Genomic DNA, 19,603 nt, shown 5'->3' with positions numbered 1-19,603 from the left:
GAGAGAGGAAGAGAGAGACAGAGGAAGAGAGAGAGAGAGGAAGAGAGAGAGGAAGAGAGAGAGAGAGAGGAAGAGAGAGAGGAAGAGAAAGAGGAAGAGAGAGAGAGGGAGAGAGAGAGGAAGAGAGAGAGGAAGAGAGAGAGAGGGAAGAGAGGGAGAGGAAGGGAGAGAGGAAGAGAGAGAAGAAGAGAGAGAGAGAGGAAGAGACAGAAAGAGTAAGAGAGAGAGGAAGAGACAGAAAGATTGAGAGAGAGAGAGAGAGAGAGAGAGAGAGAGAGAGAGAGAGAGAGAGAGAGAGAGAGAGAGAGAGAGAGAGAGAGAGAGAGAGAGAGAGAGAGAGAGAGAGAGAGAGAGAGAGAGAGAGAGGAAGAGAGGAAAAGAGACAAAGAGACGGGGAGAGAAGGGAGGGTTAGAGAGTCAATTCACATGAAGGTGTGAAATCCTGTATATGTGTGTGTGTGTGTGTGTGTGCGTATGTATGTGTGTGTGTATGTGTGTATGTGTGTGTGCTACAGCTATTCAAGCACCTAACAGCAGATCCTGTACTCACCTAGTGCGTGTGTTTATGTAAGCAGTCCTTATTTCCCTCATATGTACTACATATGTTTTGCATATGTACCCAATCTCTTGGTTCCCACTGTACTGTCTTGTGTGCCTAAAATTACGTTCAATTCTGTATGCTAGGCTTTGCTAGGCTACCTCTCATACTAGGCTACCTATCATTAACTGCTTAACTCTCCTACACCTCAATAAATTCAATTAAATGCCAGTAAATGCTGCTTATTCTAATTCTGATAGCTCAAGGAGAGTGACCCCCAATTTCCAGCTAGAGACTGGTGCTGTTGACCCCATGCAACTCAAACTAGGTGAATATTACGTGCGGCTGGCAGTGGAGTAATGTTGTCGTCCATCCTGGGTCCCACGTAGTTGAAGATGCTTGATGCTTCTCGGTAATTTTTCCACTAACTCCCTATAGGCACTGTAGTCTCTAGCTCATCTAATTTTTTCACTCACTCACTGTATTTACTGACACATCTACACATATCTCTTATCTCCCTGGTCTTGAGTCGCACTTATTATGGCAACACTATTTAGGCCTGACACACTTAGCACTTCCACTATTTACTATGTTTTCTTTTCTGTGATCACTTATATTTCCTTTTTTCGGGGCTTAAGTGATTATATGCACTCTCATGCGTGCACACGCCTATATCCCACACTCTATTCCTTATGGTACAGTCAGAAATTACCACCAAAACACGAGCTCAAACCGCGTGACTCCACGAATGTGTGTGTGTGTGTGAGTGTATTTGTGTGTGTACTCACCTAGTTGAGGTTGCAGGGGTCGAGTCCGAGCTCCTGGCCCGGCCTCTTCACTGGTCGCTACTAGGTCACTCTCCCTGAACCGTGAGCTTTATCATACCTCTGCTTAAAGCTATGTATGGATCCTGCCTCCACTGCATCGCTTCCCAAACTATTCCACTTACTGACTACTCTGCGGCTGAAGAAATACTTCTTAACAGCCCTGTGATTCATCTGTGTCTTCAACTTCCAACTGTGTTCCCTTGTTACTGTGTCCAATCTCTGGAACATCCTGTCTTTGTCCACTTTGTCAATTCCTCTCAGTAGTTTGTATGTCGTTATCATGTCCCCCCTATCTCTCCTGTCCTCCAGTGTCGTCAGGTTGATTTCCCTTAGCCTCTCCTCTTAGAACATACCTCTTAACTCTGGGACTAGTCTTGTTGCAAACCTTTGCACTTTCTCTAGTTTCTGTACGTGCTTGGCTAGGTGTGGGTTCCAGACTGGTGGCGCATACTCAAATATGGGCCTAACGTACATGGTGTACAGGGTCCTGAACGATTCCTTATTAATGTGTCAGAATGCTGTTCTGAGGTTTGCTAGGCGTCCATATGCTGCAGCCGTTATTTGGTTGATGTGCATTTCAGATGTTCCTGGTGTTATACTCACCCCAAGATCTTTTTCCTTGAATGAGGTTTGTAGTCTCTGGACCCCTAGACTGTACTCTGTCTGTTCTCTGCTTTGCCCTTCTCCAATCTTCATGACTTTGCACTTGGTGGGATTGAACTCCAGGAGCCAATTGCTGGACCAGGACTGCAGCCTGTCCAGATCCCTTTGTAGTTCTGCCTGGTCTTCGATCGAGTGAATTCTTCTCATCAACTTCACGTCATCTGCAAACAGGGACACCTCAGAGTCTATTCCTTCCGACATGTCGTTCACAAATACCAGAAACAGCACTGGTCCTAGGACTGACCCCTGTGGGACCCCGCTGGTCACAGGTGCCCACTCTGACACCTCGTCACGTACCATGACTCGCTGCTGTCTTCCTAACAAGTATTCCCTGATCCATTGTACGTGTGACTTAACCTGACTCCTTATTTTTTATTTTTATTTTTCTTCTCCCTCTTCCCCTTTCCTCTTTCCTTTTCTCCTCTGCGTTGTCTTTCTCTCTTCTGTCTCGTGTTTCTGTTTCTTCTTCATTTATTTCACCACTTCCCCTTTCATGCACCTCTATGCGCTTGCTCTCCCTCAGCGGGCACCTAGCTCTCTTACAGTGCTCCCCTTCCTTTTGTATTTGACTGGCTCGTCCTCCTTATTCCCCACTTCTACCCCTACCACTACTACTACCTCTTCTACTACCACTACAACTACTGATGAAATTAAGGCACGTGTGCGGCATCTGGTTGTCTTTGTTGTGGACGTTTTGCCATCCAGTGGCTGGCTGGATGGCGAAACGTCTACGATGGGGATGCCCGGGTGTTGCGCATGTGTCTTAATTTCATCTTGTCGGTATTACATACCATTCTTGTTCTACTACTACTACTACCACCACCTCTTCCTGCCTATATATAGCCGTCCTGCTCCACTTCTGGTTAGTGTGACTTTGTCAATGGTCCAAGTCGGACCGAAACGTGGTCGTAAGCTTCTCTCTTTTATGTGCAGGTTATTTGTGTATACGTGTGAGTGTGTGTGTGTGTGTGTGTGTGTACTCACCTAATCGTACTCACCTAATTGTGGCTGCAGGGGTCGAGACTCAGCTCCTGGCCCCGCCTCTTCACTGATTGCTACTAGGTCCTCTCTCTCTCTGCTTCCTGAGCTTTATCATACCTCTTCTTAAAACTATGTATGGTTCCTGCCTCCACTACTTCACTTAAGAACATAAGAACGAAGGAACACTGCAGAAGGCCTACTGGCCCATGCGAGGCAGGTCCAAGTCTCCTACCGGCTTAAGCCAATGCACCCAACCTACTCAGGTCAGGTCACATTGACTTAAGGGAGGAACACGGCAACCGTCCTGATAGCACAAGTTATCAGGTCCAACTTACACCCACCCACATCCACTCATGTATTTATCCAACCTATTTTTAAAGCTACACAACGTTCTGGCCTCTATCACTGTACTCGGGAGTTTGTTCCACTCATCCACAACTCTATTACCAAACCAGTACTTTCCTATATCCTTCCTGAATCTGAATTTTTCCAACTTAAAACATAAGAACATAAGAAAGGAGGAACACTGCAGCAGGCCTGTTGGCCCATACTAGGCAGGTCCTTTACAATTCATCCCACTAACAAACATTTGACCTACCCAATTTTCAATGCTACCCAAGAAATAAGCTCTGATGTGCAAGTCCCACTCAAATCCTACCCATCCCATCTAGGCTAGATATTTTCAGCACACTATTTACATCCCCTTTATTTATTCCTGTCTTCCATTTATACACCTCAATCATATCCCCCCTAATTCTACGTCTTTCTAGAGAGTGCAGTTTCAGGGCCCTTAGTCTATCCTCATAGGGAAGGTTTCTGATACATGGGATCAACTTTGTCATCCTCCTTTGTACATTTTCCAGAGAATTTGTATCCATTCTGTAATACGGTGACCAAAACTGTGCAGCATAATCTAAATGAGGCCTAACCAAGGATGTATAGAGTTGAAGAACAACCTGAGGACTCCTATTATTTATGCTTCTTGATATGAAGCCAAGGATTCTATTAGCTTTATTGCGAACACTTATGCACTGTTGTCTTGGTTTCAGATTACTGCTAACCAGAACTCCTAAATCTTTTTCGCAATCCGTAATATTAAGATCTACATTATTTAGTTTATATGTGGCATGGTTATTGTCCTGTCCAACATTTAGAACTTTGCATTTGTCTATATTAAACTGCATCTGCCACTTCTCCGACCACTGCATCAGTCTATTCAAATCTTCCTGGAGTGCTCCAATGTCCTCGTCAGAATGAATTCGACGGCCTATTTTGGTGTCATCGGCAAACTTGCCGATGTCGCTCTTTATGCCCTCATCTATGTCGTTTATGTAGATTGTGAACAGCAGGGGGCCCAACACTGACCCCTGTGGAACACCGCTCGTGACGCTTCCCCACTCTGATTTCTCCCCATTTATGCAAACTCTCTGCTGCCTATTTGTCAACCATGCCTCTATCCAGGAAAAAATTTCTCCTCCTATTCCATGTGCTTTAATTTTCTTCAATAGTCTCTGATGTGGGACCCTGTCAAAAGCCTTACTGAAGTCCATATACACAATATCATATTCATTACCATGATCTACCTCCTCAAATACCTTAGTGAAAAAAGTTAATAAATTCGTAAGGCAGGAACGCCCCTTTGTAAAACCATGCTGAGATTCGTTGATCAATTTATGCTTTTCAAGGTGGCTACGAACTGCCTCGGCAATTATTGATTCCATAAATTTTCCCACTATGGAGGTTAGGCTTATTGGTCTATAGTTCGAAGCTAAGGACCTGTCACCTGTTTTGAAAATAGGTATCACATTTGCAATTTTCCACTTATCTTGCACCATGCCAGTTTGTAGTGATATGTTGAAAAGATTAGCCAAAGGTGTGCTAAGCTCCTCTTTACATTCCTTTAGAACCCTTGCATACAGTTCATCAGGGCCTGGGGATTTGTTAGGTTTTAATTTATCTATTTGCCTAAGGACCATGTCACTTGTGACCCTAATCGTGCACAGTTTATTATCGTCCTGTTCTACATAATTTATCATTTCTGGAATATCGCTGGTATCCTCCTGTGTAAAAACTGAGAGGAAGTATATGTTAAAAATTCTACACATTTCCTTATCACTGTCAGTGAGCTGACCCGAGGAACTTTTGAGTGGGCCTATCTTGTCCCTGATCTTACTTCTGTATACCTGAAAGAATCCTTTTGGGTTAGTCTTCGATTCTCTTGCAACTTTAACCTCATAATCTCTTTTTGCTTTTCTAATTCCCCTTTTTATTTCTCTCTTTAACTGAATATATCGATTTCTTAATTGCCCCTCTCCTCTTTTGATTTGCTTATATATGCCTCTCTTTTGACCAATCAGATATTTTAATCTATTGTTCATCCATTTAGGATCATTTTTGTTTGATCTGATTTCCCTATTTGGAACATAATTTGACTGAGCAGCTAGAACTATGCCCTGGAAAGCATCATATCGGCAACCATCACCACCTACCTGACCCTTAGTCAGGTCATTCCAGTTCAGCCCACCTAAGTAATTTTTCAGTCCTATGAAATCAGCCAAGCGAAAGTCAGGGACGGAGACTTGATTGCCATTATTAGGGGAATTCCATGATATATTAAAACTGAGTGATTTGTGATCACTTTCCCCAAGCTCATCATTAACCTCAAGATTATTAATTAGTGTTTCCCTACTGGCAAGAACCAAGTCAAGGAGGTTATTTCCCCTAGTTGGCTCTGTCACAAACTGTTTTAAAAAACAATCCTGGATTGTATCAAGAAAGTCACCTGACTCTAAATTTCCTGTCAAATTGCTCCAGTCAATCTGTCTATAGTTGAAATCTCCCATTAGCACAACATTTTCGTATGTAGATGCCTTACGAATTTCGTCCCATAGAAGTTTACTGCACTCCCTATCAAGATTTGGGGCCCTGTAAATCACACCCAAAATTAGTTTTTCTCGGCCCTCGAGAAGCTGTAACCAAACAGATTCAGTGGCTGACGCTTCTAATTTTATATCTTGTCTAACACAACAATTTAAATTGTCTCTGACATACATCGCTACTCCACCACTTTTCCTGTTGACCCTGTCAGTGTGGAATAATTTATAGCCTTGTATGTGACATTCAGAGGGCATCTCTCTATCTTTCAGATTGAGCCAGGTCTCTGTTATAGCAATAATATCTATGTTTCCTGCACTTGCAATTAATCTTAGCTCATCTATCTTATTTCCACTGACCCTTCTGTCCTCCAGTGTCGTCAGTTCGAGTTCCCTCAACCTTTCCTCGTACGACATTCCCCTGAGCTCTGGGACTAGCCTTGTTGCAAACCTTTGTACTTTCTCTAACTTCTTGATAAGAACATAAGAACATAAGAACATAAGAAAGGAGGAACAGTGCAGCAGGCCTGTTGGCCCATACTAGGCAGGTCCTTTACAATTCATCCCACTAACAAACATTTGACCTACCCAATTTTCAATGCTACCCAAGAAATAAGCTCTGATGTGCAAGTCCCACTCAAATCCAACCCATCCCACTCATGTATTTATCCAACCTAAATTTGAAACTACCCAAAGTCCTAGCCTCAATAACCCAACTAGGTAGACTGTTCCACTCATCTACTACCCTATTTCCAAACCAATACTTTCCTATGTCCTTTCTAAATCTAAACTTATCTAATTTAAATCCATTACTGCGGGTTCTCTCTTGGAGAGATATCCTCAAGACCTTGTTAATATCCCCTTTATTAATACCTATCTTCCACTTATACACTTCGATCAGGTCTCCCCTCATTCTTCGTCTAACAAGTGAATGTAACTTAAGAGTCTTCAATCTTTCTTCATAAGGAAGATTTCTAATGCTATGTATTAATTTAGTCATCCTACGCTGAATGTTTTCTAACGAATTTATGTCCATTCTGTAATATGGCGACCAGAATTGAGCTGCATAATCTAAGTGAGGCCTTACTAATGATGTATAAAGCTGCAGTATGACCTCTGGACTTCTGTTGCTTACACTTCTTGATATAAATCCCAGTAATCTATTTGCCTTATTACGTACGCTTAGGCATTGCTGTCTTGGTTTAAGGTTGCTGCTTACCATAACCCCCAAGTCCTTTTCGCAATCTGTATGGTAAAGTTCTACATTATTTAACTTATAAGTGCTAGGGTTATGGACACTCCCGAGCTTCAGAACCTTGCATTTATCTACATTGAACTGCATCTGCCACTTTTCTGACCAAGAGTAGAGTTTGTCTAAATCCTCCTGAAGTTCCCTAACATCTACGTTTGAATCAATTATCCTACCTATCTTCGTGGGTTCCAGACTGGTGTTGCATACTCCAGTATGGGCCTAACATACACAGTGTACAGTGCCTTGAACGATTCCTTATTAAGGTATCGGAACGCTATTCTCAGGTTTGCCAGGCGCCCGTATGCTGCAGCGGTTATTTGGTTGATGTGTGCCTCCGGTGACGTGCTCGGTGTTATGGTCACCCCGAGGTCTTTCTCCCTGAGTGAGGTCTGTAGTCTTTGTCCACCTAGCCTATACTCTGTCTGCAGTCTTCTTTGCCCCTCCCCAATCTTCACGACTTTGCATTTCGCAGGATTGAATTCTAGAAGCCAGTTACTGGACCACATGTCCAGCCTCTCCAGGTCTCTTTGCAGTCCTGCCTCATCCTCATCTGATTTAATTCTTCTCATCAACTTCACATCATCTGCGAATAGGGACACTTCAGAGTCTATTCCTTCCATCATGTCGTTCACATATATCAAAAATAGCACGGGTCCTAGAGCTAACCCCTGTGGGACCCCGCTCGTCACAGGCGCCCACTGTGATACCTCTTCAATACCATGACTCGTTGCTGCCTCCCTGTCAGGTATTCCCTGATCCATTGCAGTGCCCTCCCTGTTACATGCACCTGATTCTCCAGCTTCTGCACTTATCTCTTGTGGGGAACTGTGTCAAAGGCCTTCCTGCAGTCTAGGAAAACGCAATCTACCCACCACTCTCTCTCGTGTCTTACTTCTGTTACATTGTCATAAAACTCCAGGAGGTTTGTGATTCAAGATTTGCCTTCCATGAACCCATGCTGGTGTTCATTTATAATCTTGTTCCGTTCCAGGTGTTCGACCACTCTCCTCCTGATAATCTTCTCCATGACTTTGCACACAATACATGTCAGAGACACAGGTCTGTAGTTTAGCGCCTCGTTTCTGTTTCCTTTCTTAAATATGGGGACTACATTTGCTGTCTTCCATTTCTCAGGTAGTTGCCCAGTTTCAAGGGATGTGTTGAAGATTGTGGTTAGAGGCACGCACAGCATCTCTGCTCCTTCTCTAAGGACCCATGGGGAGATGTCTGGTCCCATCTCCTTTGAGGTATCAAGGTCACTTAGGAGCTTCTTCACCTCCTCCTCGGTTGTTCGTATGTCATCCAACACTTGTTGGCATATTCCCTCTTGATGTTCCCTTCTGTGCTGTCTTCCCACAGCCCTTCCTGTCTCTTCTGTAAAAACTTCCTTAAATCTCCTGTTTAGCTCCTCACATACCTCCTGATCATTTCTTGTGAGTTCTCCACCTTCTGCCCTTAATCTGATCACCTGGTCTTTGACTGTTGTCTTCCTCCTGATGTGGCTATACAACAGTTTCGGGTCAGTCTTGATTCTCGATGCTATGTCATTTTCATACTGTCGCTGGGCCTCCCTCCTTACCTGTGCGTACTCGTTCCTGGCTCTGCGACTGGTCTCCCTATTTTCGTGTGTTCTCTGCCTTCTGTACTTTTTCCATTCTCTATTGCACTTTGTTTTTGCCTCCTTACACCGTCGGGTAAACCAGGGTCTCGTTCTGGTCTTCCCGTTGTTTCTGTTGCCCTTGGGAATAAACCTTTCCACTGCCTCCTTGCATTTTGTTGTTACATATTCCATCATTTCGTTTACTGGCTTTCCTGCCAGTTCTCTGTCCCATGGAACCTCCTGCAGGAAGTTCTTCAACCCTGTGTAGTCCCCTCTTTTATAGTCAGGCTTTTCCCATTCAACTCCTGTTACTCTCTCCACTTGCAGCTCTACTATGTATTCAAATACAGAACCACGTGGTCGCTAGCTCCTAGGGGACTCTCATACTTGATGTCTTCAATGTCTGAGCTGCCCAGGGTGAACACAAGGTCCAATCTTGCTGGTTCATCCTCCCCTCTCACTCTGGTAGTGTCCTTAACATGTTGGTGCATGAGGTTTTCCAGCACCACGTCCAACATCTTGGCTCTCCATTTTTTGGGACCCCCATGTGGCTCCAGGTTTTCCCAGTCAATCTCCCTGTGGTTGAAATCTTCCATAACCAGCACCTTTGCTCTGCTGGAGTGAGCTCTTCTTGCCACCTCAGCAAGTGTGTCCACCATTGCTCTGTTGCTCTCTTCATATTTCTCTCTCGGTCTTCTGCAGTTCTGTGGTGGATTATACATCACTGCAATGACCACCTTGTGTTCCCCAGACTGAAGTGTACCTACTATGTAGTCTCTTTCTCCCGTCTCATCTATGCCTTCCATTTTCTCGAATTTCCATCTGTTTTTTACGAGATGAGCAACCCCACCTCCCCCTCTGCCCCTTCTATCTTTCCTCTTGATCTGGTATCCTTGTGGGAGGATTGCATCTGTTTTTATCTCCGTGAGGTTTGTTTCTCTAACTGTTATGATGTCTGGGGACGTCTCATTGATTCTTTCTTGCCATTCCTAATGTTTTTTCGTTAGTCCATCTGCATTTGTGTACCAAACCTTCAACTTCTGTTCTAATACTGTAACTGTGGTGCGGGGGGTGGGAACAGAGGGATCGGTGTGTGATGGTTGGTTTGGATTGCTCAGTTGCCTTAGGGGTGTCGTGGCTGGAGTCCTTCTGCAGGTGTTTCTGGGGAGTGTGCTTGTCCTTCCATTTGTTCCTGGGTTATTCTGCTCTCCTTTTTCATTTCCTCCCATTTCTCCTTTCGTTTTTGAACTCTCTCTTTCATCGTCTTTCTTTCGTCCTGTGTTCTGTCTCGGTCGAGGTACACACTCTGGAACTCCTGCTTGCCTCTCAGCCGTGCTTTCTCCTGCAGGATCATGGTTCGAGTTGATTCTGCCTTGAAAATTACTTTGAGAGGCCGATTCCTTTTCTTTGTGAACCACCCGATTCTCCGAAAATTTGCCACCTTGGTCATGTCCCGCTCGCCTATCACCTTCATGATACCTTCAATCGCTTTTTTCTCCTCCTGCTTTCTTTCATCACAAGTTTCCCCTTTAGCTTCGTCTAGCCCATAGACAAACGCTGATCTTTCCCTTTCCGCCTCCCACTGTGACTCCCATTGCATCCTCTGATGTGTTTCAGTTCCTTCCCGTGGAGTGTTCCTTCCTTCAGTCCCTTCCCTAGTTATGGCCCCTATGCTCCTTGGTTTGTCCTTCCTGCTCACCTGTTCCTGGCCCCCACAGGTATCTGGTAAGGTCCCTGCACATGCCCTAGTTCCGTCAATGTCTTCCAACCTCTCATTCTGTCCTAGTGTGCTCCCTGTCTTTGTTTTGGCCCCATGTGGGTTTGACAGGACCTCTGCATACAGTTTAGTTTCCATGTTCCCTTCAGACCTGTTGTCTGTGTCTGATGTAGCCATTACCGATGCTACTTCTGTAATATCTTTGTCTCTATACTGTTTCAAATGTCTCAGATGTTGAGAAGTCAGGTCCCTCTCAAATCCAGCCCCATCGTCTTCAAGTATCTTCTGCTTCTATCAACTTTTCTGTACTTGACTGAAGAAGCCTACTGTGTAGGCGAAACGTTTCACAATAAAGATACCTAACTGTTGCATATGTGTCTTACCTAACAACCTGTCGGTATTTTATACCATTTTAATGTTCAATCTGTCAGACACTGCAACACAAGGGTATCTTGGTACAGACCTGCAATCAACTTCGACAACTTCCACTAGTGAGAGGGGCTGGATTTGAGAGGGACCTGACTTCTCACCATCTGAGTTCTTACCTCTCCTAGTGGCCTACGTCTCACCTCTTGGCGCTATAAAAAGCTCCATCCTGTCACTTCTTCTCCATATTGTTTCATACTATGGAACAATGCTCTTCTCCAGACTGAGGGACTGACCACCTCAAAACTTTAAGGGTGATGGACTGATTACATCGTCTTCAAGTATCTTCTGCTTCTATCAACTTTTCTGTACTTGACTGAAGAAGCCTACTGTGTAGGCGAAACGTTTCACAATAAAGATACCTAACTGTTGCATATGTGTCTTACCTAACAACCTGTCGGTATTTTATACCATTTTAATGTTCAATCTGTCAGACACTGCAACATAAGGGTATCTTGGTACAGACCTGCAATCAACTTCGACAACTTCCACTAGTGAGAGGGGCTGGATTTGAGAGGGACCTGACTTCTCAACATCTGAGTTCTTACCTCTCCTAGTGGCCTACGTCTCACCTCTTGGCGCTATAAAAAGCTCCATCCTGTCACTTCTTCTCCATATTGTTTCATACTATGGAACAATGCTCTTCTCCAGACTGAGGGACTGACCACCTCAAAACTTTAAGGGTGATGGACTGATTACATCGTCTTCAAGTATCTTCTGCTTCTATCAACTTTTCTGTACTTGACTGAAGAAGCCTACTGTGTAGGCGAAACGTTTCACAATAAAGATACCTAACTGTTGCATATGTGTCTTACCTAACAAGCCACGTCTACGGCCCTATGCTGTGCATTCTACAAGATTGATTGACTGAACACATCGACTCCAGGCAGGAAGTTCCTAATACCAGTGTAGCCCCCCGTTTTACAGTTTGGCTTTTCCCATTCAACTCCTGTTACCCTCTCCTCTTTTAACTCTACTATGTATTCAAAGCACAGAACCATGTGATCACTAGCTCTTAGGGGCCTCTCATATGTTATGTCCTCAATTTCTGAACAGCTCAGGGTGAACATGAGGTCCAGTCTTGCTGGCTTATCCTCCACTCTCTCTCTGGTAGTGTCCTTAACAATTTGATGCATATGGTTTTCCAGTACCAAATCCATCACCTTGGCTCTCCATGTTTCAGGACCCCTGTGTGGCTCCAGATTTTCCCAGTTGATCTCCCTGTGGTTGAAATCGCCCATAACCAGTAACTTTGCTTTGCTCGAGTGAGCTCTTCTTGCCACCTCAGCCAGTGTGTCCACCATTGCTCTGTTGCTCTCTTCATATTCCTCTCTTGGCCTCCTACAGTTCTGTGGTGGATTATACATCACTGCAATGATCACCTTATGTTCCCCAGACTGAAGTGTATCTACTATGTAATCTGTTTCTCAAATCTCGTCCACGCCTTCCATTTCCTCAAACCTTCATTGTTTATTTACGAGCAGTGCATCCCCTCCTCCTCTCTGCTCCTTCTATCTTTCCTCAGGATCTGATATCCAGGTGGGAAGATTGATTCTGTTATTGTGTCAGTGAGTTTCATTTCTGTGATTGCTATGATGTCTTGGGACTTCTCAATGATTCTTCCATGCCGCTTCTCATATTTGTTCATTATTCCATCTGTGTCTGTGTACCAAATCTTCAACTTCTTTTTCAAAACTGTGGTCCTGAGAGAAAATTGGGTTTGGGAGCAGGAGCCCTGGGGCCTATGGGGGTTGCAGTTGGGGTGGAGGTGGAGGCAAAGTTTCTGTAGGGGGCTGCTGTAGGGGCGGGTTTTATGGTGTGGGGGTGGGGACATAGGGAAAGATGTGTGAGTGCTGGTTTAGATTGTTCAACTGCAGGTGTCTGTTAGAGTCTTTGCATTTATCATAGCTTCTTCAATGTCTTCAGACCTCTCATTTGTTCCTAGTGTGCTCCTCGTCTTTGCTTTGGTCCCACATGGGTCTGATAGGGCCCTTGTATACACTATAGCTTCTTTTCTCCCTCTAGGCCCCTTATCTGGGCCTGATGCAGAAGTTCCTGATGTTATGTATGTACTGTCATTTTTCTCTTTAAGCTATTTCAGGTTTCTCAGTTCCTCTTCTAAGCACTGTATCTTAACTTCTGCTACTATGGCTCCTTGCTCCCACTTCCTGTTCTCTGCATCTATCCTCTCCTCCATTTTCCTGTCAAGCTCTTCTAGTTTCCTTCCCCAGTCTTCCTCCCTTTTTTTGAGCTCTGCCTCCCAACCTTCCCTCCCAGGTTAGTCCAGGTTCATGTGTGTATGTGTGTACTCACCTAGTTGAGGTTGCGGGGGTCGAGTCCGAGCTCCTGGCCCCGCCTCTTCACTGATCGCTACTAGGTCACTCTCCCTGAGCCGTGAGCTTTATCATACCTCTGCTTAAAGCTTTGTATGGATCCTGCCTCCACTACATCGCTTCCCAAACTATTCCACTTACTGACTACCCTGTGGCTGAAGAAATACTTCCTAACATCCCTGTGATTCATCTGTGTCTTCAGCTTCCAACTGTGTCCCCTTGTTACTGTGTCCAATCTCTGGAACATCCTGTCTTTGTCCACCTTGTCAATTCCTCTCAGTATTTTGTATGTCGTTATCATGTCCCCCCTATCTCTCCAGTCCTCCAGTGTCGTCAGGTTGATTTCCCTTAACCTCTCCTCGTAGGACATCTCTCTTAGCTCTGGGACTAGTCTTGTTGCAAACCTTTGCACTTTCTCTAGTTTCTTCACGTGCTTGGCTAGGTGTGGGTTCCAAACTGGTGCCGCATACTCCAATATGGGCCTAACATACACGGTGTACAGGGTCCTGAATGATTCCTTATTAAGATGTCGGAATGCTGTTCTGAGGTTTGCTAGGCGCCCATATGCCGCAGCAGTTATTTGGTTGATGTGCGCTTCAGGAGATGTGCCTGGTGTTATACTCACCCCAAGATCTTTTTCCTTGAGTGAGGTTTGTAGTCTCTGACCCCCTAGACTGTACTCCGTCTGCAGCCTTCTTTGCCCTTCCCCAATCTTCATGACTTTGCACTTGGTGGGATTGAACTCCAGGAGCCAATTGCTGGACCAGGTCTGCAGCCTGTCCAGATCCCTTTGTAGTTCTGCCTGGTCTTCGATCGAGTGAATTCTTCTCATCAACTTCACGTCATCTGCAAACAGGGACACCTCAGAGTCTATTCCTTCCGTCATGTCGTTCACAAATACCAGAAACAGCACTGGTCCTAGGACTGACCCCTGCGGGACCCCGCTGGTCACAGGTGCCCACTCTGACACCTCGCCACGTACCATGACTCGCTGCTGTCTTCCTGACAAGTATTCCCTGATCCATTGTAGTGCCTTCCCTGTTATCCCTGCTTGGTCCTCCAGTTTTTGCACCAATCTCTTGTGTGGAACTGTGTCAAACGCCTTCTTGCAGTTCAAGAAAATGCAATCCACCCACCCCTCTCTCTCTTGTCTTACTGCTGTCACCATGTCATAGAACTCCAGTAGGTTTTTGACACAGGATTTCCCGTCCCTGAAACCATGTTGGCTGCTGTTGATGAGATCATTCCTTTCTAGGTGTTCCACCACTCTTCTCCTGATAATCTTCTCCATGATTTTGCATACTATACATGTCAGTGACACTGGTCTGTAGTTTAATGCTTCATGTCTGTCTCCTTTTTTAAAGATTGGGACTACATTTGCTGTCTTCCATGCCTCAGGCAATCTCCCTGTTTCGATTGATGTATTGAATATTGTTGTTAGGGGTATGTGTGTGTATGTGTGTGTGTGTGCGTGTGTGTGTGTGTGTGTGTGTGTGTGTGTGTGTGTGTGTGTGTGTGTGTGTGTGTGTGTGTGTGTGTGTGTGTGTGTATGTGTGTGTGTGTGTGTACATTTATTTATACATATAGAGCAATCCATAAATTAATTTGTACTTGTTTCCATAGCCATGAGATTTGCCTTGATGGAGACCAAAGTTGCTCTGGCTAAGCTGGTGTTGGCAGCAGAACTGCACCTGGACGTCGGTTGTGAGGAACTGAAAGTAGAACAATCTCTTTTTCTTTTGAGGCCAGATGGAAGTGTAAATATCGTGATCACACCTCTCACGGCCGACATACAAAGCTAAATACTCATAAACATTGACTGGTCAAGACAGATAGTAATTTCTAGAATCGATGCAAGATTATTTTGTCCTATCTTTGTTTTGTCAATGCCGATTTTTTAAGGAAAATTCTATTTGCTTGTAAGTGAATGGCAGGGATGGTTAGGTCTCTATATGAAGGACTTTTATCTCTCCTTAAATATTAGAACAAAAAATAATAGATAAAAAAACATAAATCAGGCTCTGACTGAGGAATTTTATAACAGAAAATGAAAGATGTACACCTGAAAAATCCGAAAATTCTACATAAATAATTCCTCTTCGTGATTTCAACCTTACAAATGTAAAACTCTTAAATTACATTCACTTGTTAGACGAAGAATGAGGGAGACATGATCGAAGTGTATAAGTGGAAGATGGGTATTAATAAAGGGGATATTAACAAGGTCTTGAGGATATCTCTCCAAAAGAGAACCCGCAGTAATTGATTTAAATTAGATAAGTTTAGATTTAGAAAGGACATAGGAAAGTATTGGTTTGGAAATAGGGTAGTTGATGAATGGAACAGTCTACCTAGTTGGGTTATTGAGGCTAGGACTTTGGGTAGTTTCAAATTTAGGTTTGACAAATACATGAGTGAGTGGGGTTGGATTTGAGTGGGACTTGCGTATCAGAGCTTATTTCTTGGATAGCATTGAAAATTGGGTTGGGCAAATGTTTTGTTAGTGGGATGAATTGTAAAGGACCTGCCTAGTATGGGCCAACAGGCCTGCTGCAGTGTTCATCCTTTCTTATGTTCTTATGTTCTTAAAACAGAAAATGCTGGGAGAAAATAAACCAGAAACCAGGAAACCTTTCCAGAGTTCTCATAATGATCACTCTCAGTCCAAGTCATTGTATAAAAAATATAATGCAGAAATGTTGAAGGTTGGTATAAATACACAACGATATTATCAAACTTTTTTTTTTCTTTCTTTCTTTCTTTGTGTGACCTCTTCTTCAAGGGGGGCTCCTTGGCGTGGTGAAGAGGCTCTTGGTCTGAGGAATTAGACCTGTCGGTCTTCTTCCTCAGACCGAACCTAATTACCCCCCAATTCTCCCTTCCCTATCCCATCCTCCCCATCCTCCCCTTTTCCCTTTCCTCCTCCCCCTCCCCACACCTCCCTTTTGCCCTTCCTCTTTTTGGCCTTTGGGATTTTTCCCACAGGCACGCTAGTTCCTAGGTAGGGGAAAGGGTACCAGGGTCCATCCCATTCCGTTGAGGTTCTTGGCAGTGGTGTTGTTTGCCATGGAATCTGGATCGCCTGGGGATGTCACGATCCCTCTCCAGTATCCCGGAGAGTGGCTTTGAGTGTCTTTCGGGCGACGGGTGTATCTCTGCAAGCCACCTTTTGGATTCCGGGGGTGGTGGCTGAAGGAGGTATGCTTTGTGGCAGATATCCGGCTGCCCTCTCTTTTGTCCACCGAGGTAGCTCAGCAGATGTGAGGTTGCTATCCCGGATTGCTTGTTTACTGGCATGATGGGTAGGGTATGGCACGGGTTCCATGCTGCATCTACGCTACTTGAGGTTCTGAGGTCCTCTTGGGCATGGAGGGAGATTTCTTGCCCTTTCATTCCTCCTAGGAACTATCCCTCCCCAGTCCCCCCTTTTTTTTATTCTTTTTTTTATTTTTATTTTCTTTTCTTCTTTCTTTTTTTTTCTTAAAAACAAACAGAAAGAAGTAACCTAACCATGGCAGCCCTAGTCCATGAACCTGATTCCCCCGGGCCCCTTCTTGATACCGCACCCCGTTCTGACCCCACCTCGTCTTTGGACCACTCTTCGGACACTCCCCATGCCTCTGTACCTCTTGCCAGTGCTGTTTCCTCACCCGCTTCAGGTACTGAGGTCTCGACTGACTCCTTTGATTTATCTGACCTCCGCTCTCCTTTGACTATGCTTCCGGCCTCTCCCTCTACGGTGCGGCAATTTTCGAATTGCCGGCCCGTTCCGTGTCAGACCAATTCTGGTCCCACGCCTAAACGCCAATGACAGTTACCTGCTGATGATACTTCTCCACCTTCTCGTTCTTCTCAGAAACGATCGACACGTCCTTCACTACCTTTCCACGCTCAGTTTCAGACTGAACAATGGACTAAATTCTTCACTTTATGACCGACTTCCTCTACTGCCTATCTTTCTGACCACAGTATTGGCAAGGCACTCCTACGCCATGTTGGTAAAGATATTTCTTTTCATGCTCTTAAGAGTGGTACGCACATTATCACTGTACAGAATGCTACCCAGGCTCATGAGCTTTCTCGTCTTTCCCATATCGATACTGTTCCTGTCACTATTGAAAAACATCATTCCCTCAATTCTTGTAGTGGTACTGTCATTCTGACCCATACCATAGTTCAACAAAATTTCCAGACATGTGGCAATGACATTCTTGAACAGCTGGAACTCTAAGATCTCCCAATCCTCAAGGTAGACACTTATGTTCTTCCAGCCTGCAGGCAGAGACGATACCCTAGCAATGTGGCTAGTTTAACTTTTGGCAGCCGTGAACTCCCATCCTCAGTTTATGTGGCAGGACATCGGTTAAAAGTTTGAAAGGTGATCCCTACACAGCAGCAGTGTAGAAATTGCTGGTGATTTGGCCATCCAGCTAAATATTCAGATCCATAGCCGAATGCCCAGTCTGCAGTGCCGATGCCCATTCTAATACGTCTTGCAATCGACCTCCCTCTTGCCTTAATTGTCATGAGGCTCACCCTTCGCACTCTCGCCATTGCCAAGTCTACTTAAATGCGCGGGAAATCCGTTACCTCAAAGAGGCAGAAGGTCTCCCTTATGCCATGACAGTTTCTCATCTCCGCCTCCAAGGGAGACTACCTCGTGTTTCTTATTCCCATGTTTCAAAACGTCCCCCCCTTCTGGGGTCTCATCTTCTGCAGCCTCCTCTGTGGTTACCTCTCCCATAGTCACTCCTGTATCTAATTCTTTTGCTGTCCTAGGCTCAGACGTCCCTACTTCAACGCCTCAGTCTGTTCACGCTTCTTCGTGTTCTCCCTCACAAGCCTCAGTATCGACGAGACCTCGTAAGACACCTCCTCCCAATCGTCCCTCTACTTCTCAGAAGTCAAAAAAGGGTCATTTAACCCCTCCTTCCCTACTTCCACCACCTCATTTTATCTTCCCTGTCTCTGTACCGGTTTCTTCCCCTCTCACTGGCTCTGTTACAAGTGTAGAGGTTCACCCTCCTCGTACTATACCTACCTCCCCTGTTCCCTCCCAGGTTTCTTCCTCTTCTGCCACCTCCCAGGTTTCTGCCTCCTCTGCCCCCTTCCATGCTTCTCCAGTTCCCTCCACCCTTTCTCCCCCCTCTACCTTGGTACAGTCCATTACCATTCCAATCTTTACTCATCCTCCCCCTACCATCTCCAATATTGTCTCCCATACAACGTCTCTGAATTCCGAAACACTTGAAGCAATCTCTGAATATATTGCAGAGACCAAACCATCAATTGACACTGATCCACCCTCTGTTCCTTCTCTCTCCTCTCCTCCATCTGCACAAAAACTCCTTTCTTCACAGCGCACAGTTCCTTCACTGCTTGAACGTTTTCCGCTGCCTCCACATGTGGACTTTTCTAACCTCTCTAGTCCATAGGAACCCTTACCTGCGGATTTCAAGTATCTTTATCATTGCCAATCATGGCCTATTTACAGTGGAATATACGTGGCCTCAGGGGTAATCGGGGTGAGCTTCAGATGTTACTCTCCCAGTTTTCCCCTGTTGGTGTTTGCTTACAGGAACCAAAATTACACTCTGCTGTTATCTCTCCCATCTCAGGCTATAATTTATTGTATTCGTCAGATCCTTTTCCTGGTGGGACCTATAATGAAAGTGCCCTTCTTCTCCGCACTGATATTCCGTACCATCAGCTATTTGTTCGTACTTCGCTGCATTACACAGCAGCCCGTATCCACTTGCATAGGTAGTATACGCTCTGTTCTTTATATCTCTCTCCTTCTCGGGCATTATCTATTCTGGATATTGCCTTTCTTGTTTCGTCATTACCGCCACCCATTCTGTTACTTGGCGATTTTAATGCCCATCATTTCCTCTGGGGGGGTCTCACTGTGATTCCCGTGGCATTCAGTTAGAGGCTTTTCTTGCCACCTACCCCTTCCATGTTTTAAATACAGGTACTCACACCCATTTTGATACTCGGACTCACTCTCTCTTGCATCGATCTCTCAGTCTGCTCTTCCTCCGCCGCATTAGACTTCACTTGGTCTGTTCTCCTGGACTTACATGACAGTGATCATTTCCCAATCATTCTTACTTCCCCTTCATATTCACCACCTCTTCGCATCCCACGCTGGCAATTTGATTAGGCAAATTGGAACCTTTACTCACACCTAACTGTTTTTAGAGAGGTTCCTTCTTCGTCCTCCATTCATGAGCTTTTACACCTCTTCTCATCATCCGTTTTAACCGCCGCTTCTAATTGTATACCCCAAACTTCGGGCAGGCATTATAAGAAATGCATGCCTTGATGGTCTCCTGCTTGTGCTCGTGCAGTACGTTTGAAACGCGCTGCATGGGGCAGGTACCGGTACAA

At 45.0% G+C, this 19,603-nt stretch overlaps 1 protein-coding gene across 1 annotated transcript in view; it reads left to right on the top strand.

Moving 5' to 3' along the window:
* The window catches only part of LOC128704700 (cytochrome P450 3A41-like), a 118,893-nt gene extending 100,549 nt beyond the window's left edge, over window positions 1–18,344 (top strand). Inside the window, exon 6 of the mRNA XM_070079646.1 lies at window positions 14,834–18,344. Coding sequence (XP_069935747.1) covers window positions 14,834–15,012 — 179 coding nt within the window. The 3' untranslated portion in view covers window positions 15,013–18,344. The remainder of the gene's footprint in view (window positions 1–14,833) is intronic.
* The last annotated feature ends 1,259 nt before the right edge of the window (window positions 18,345–19,603 follow it).

This window comes from Cherax quadricarinatus, chromosome 100 (assembly GCF_038502225.1).
Source record: "Cherax quadricarinatus isolate ZL_2023a chromosome 100, ASM3850222v1, whole genome shotgun sequence".
Classification (NCBI taxonomy): Eukaryota; Metazoa; Arthropoda; class Malacostraca; order Decapoda; family Parastacidae; genus Cherax; species Cherax quadricarinatus.
This window is presented reverse-complemented; position numbering and strand designations above follow the sequence as displayed.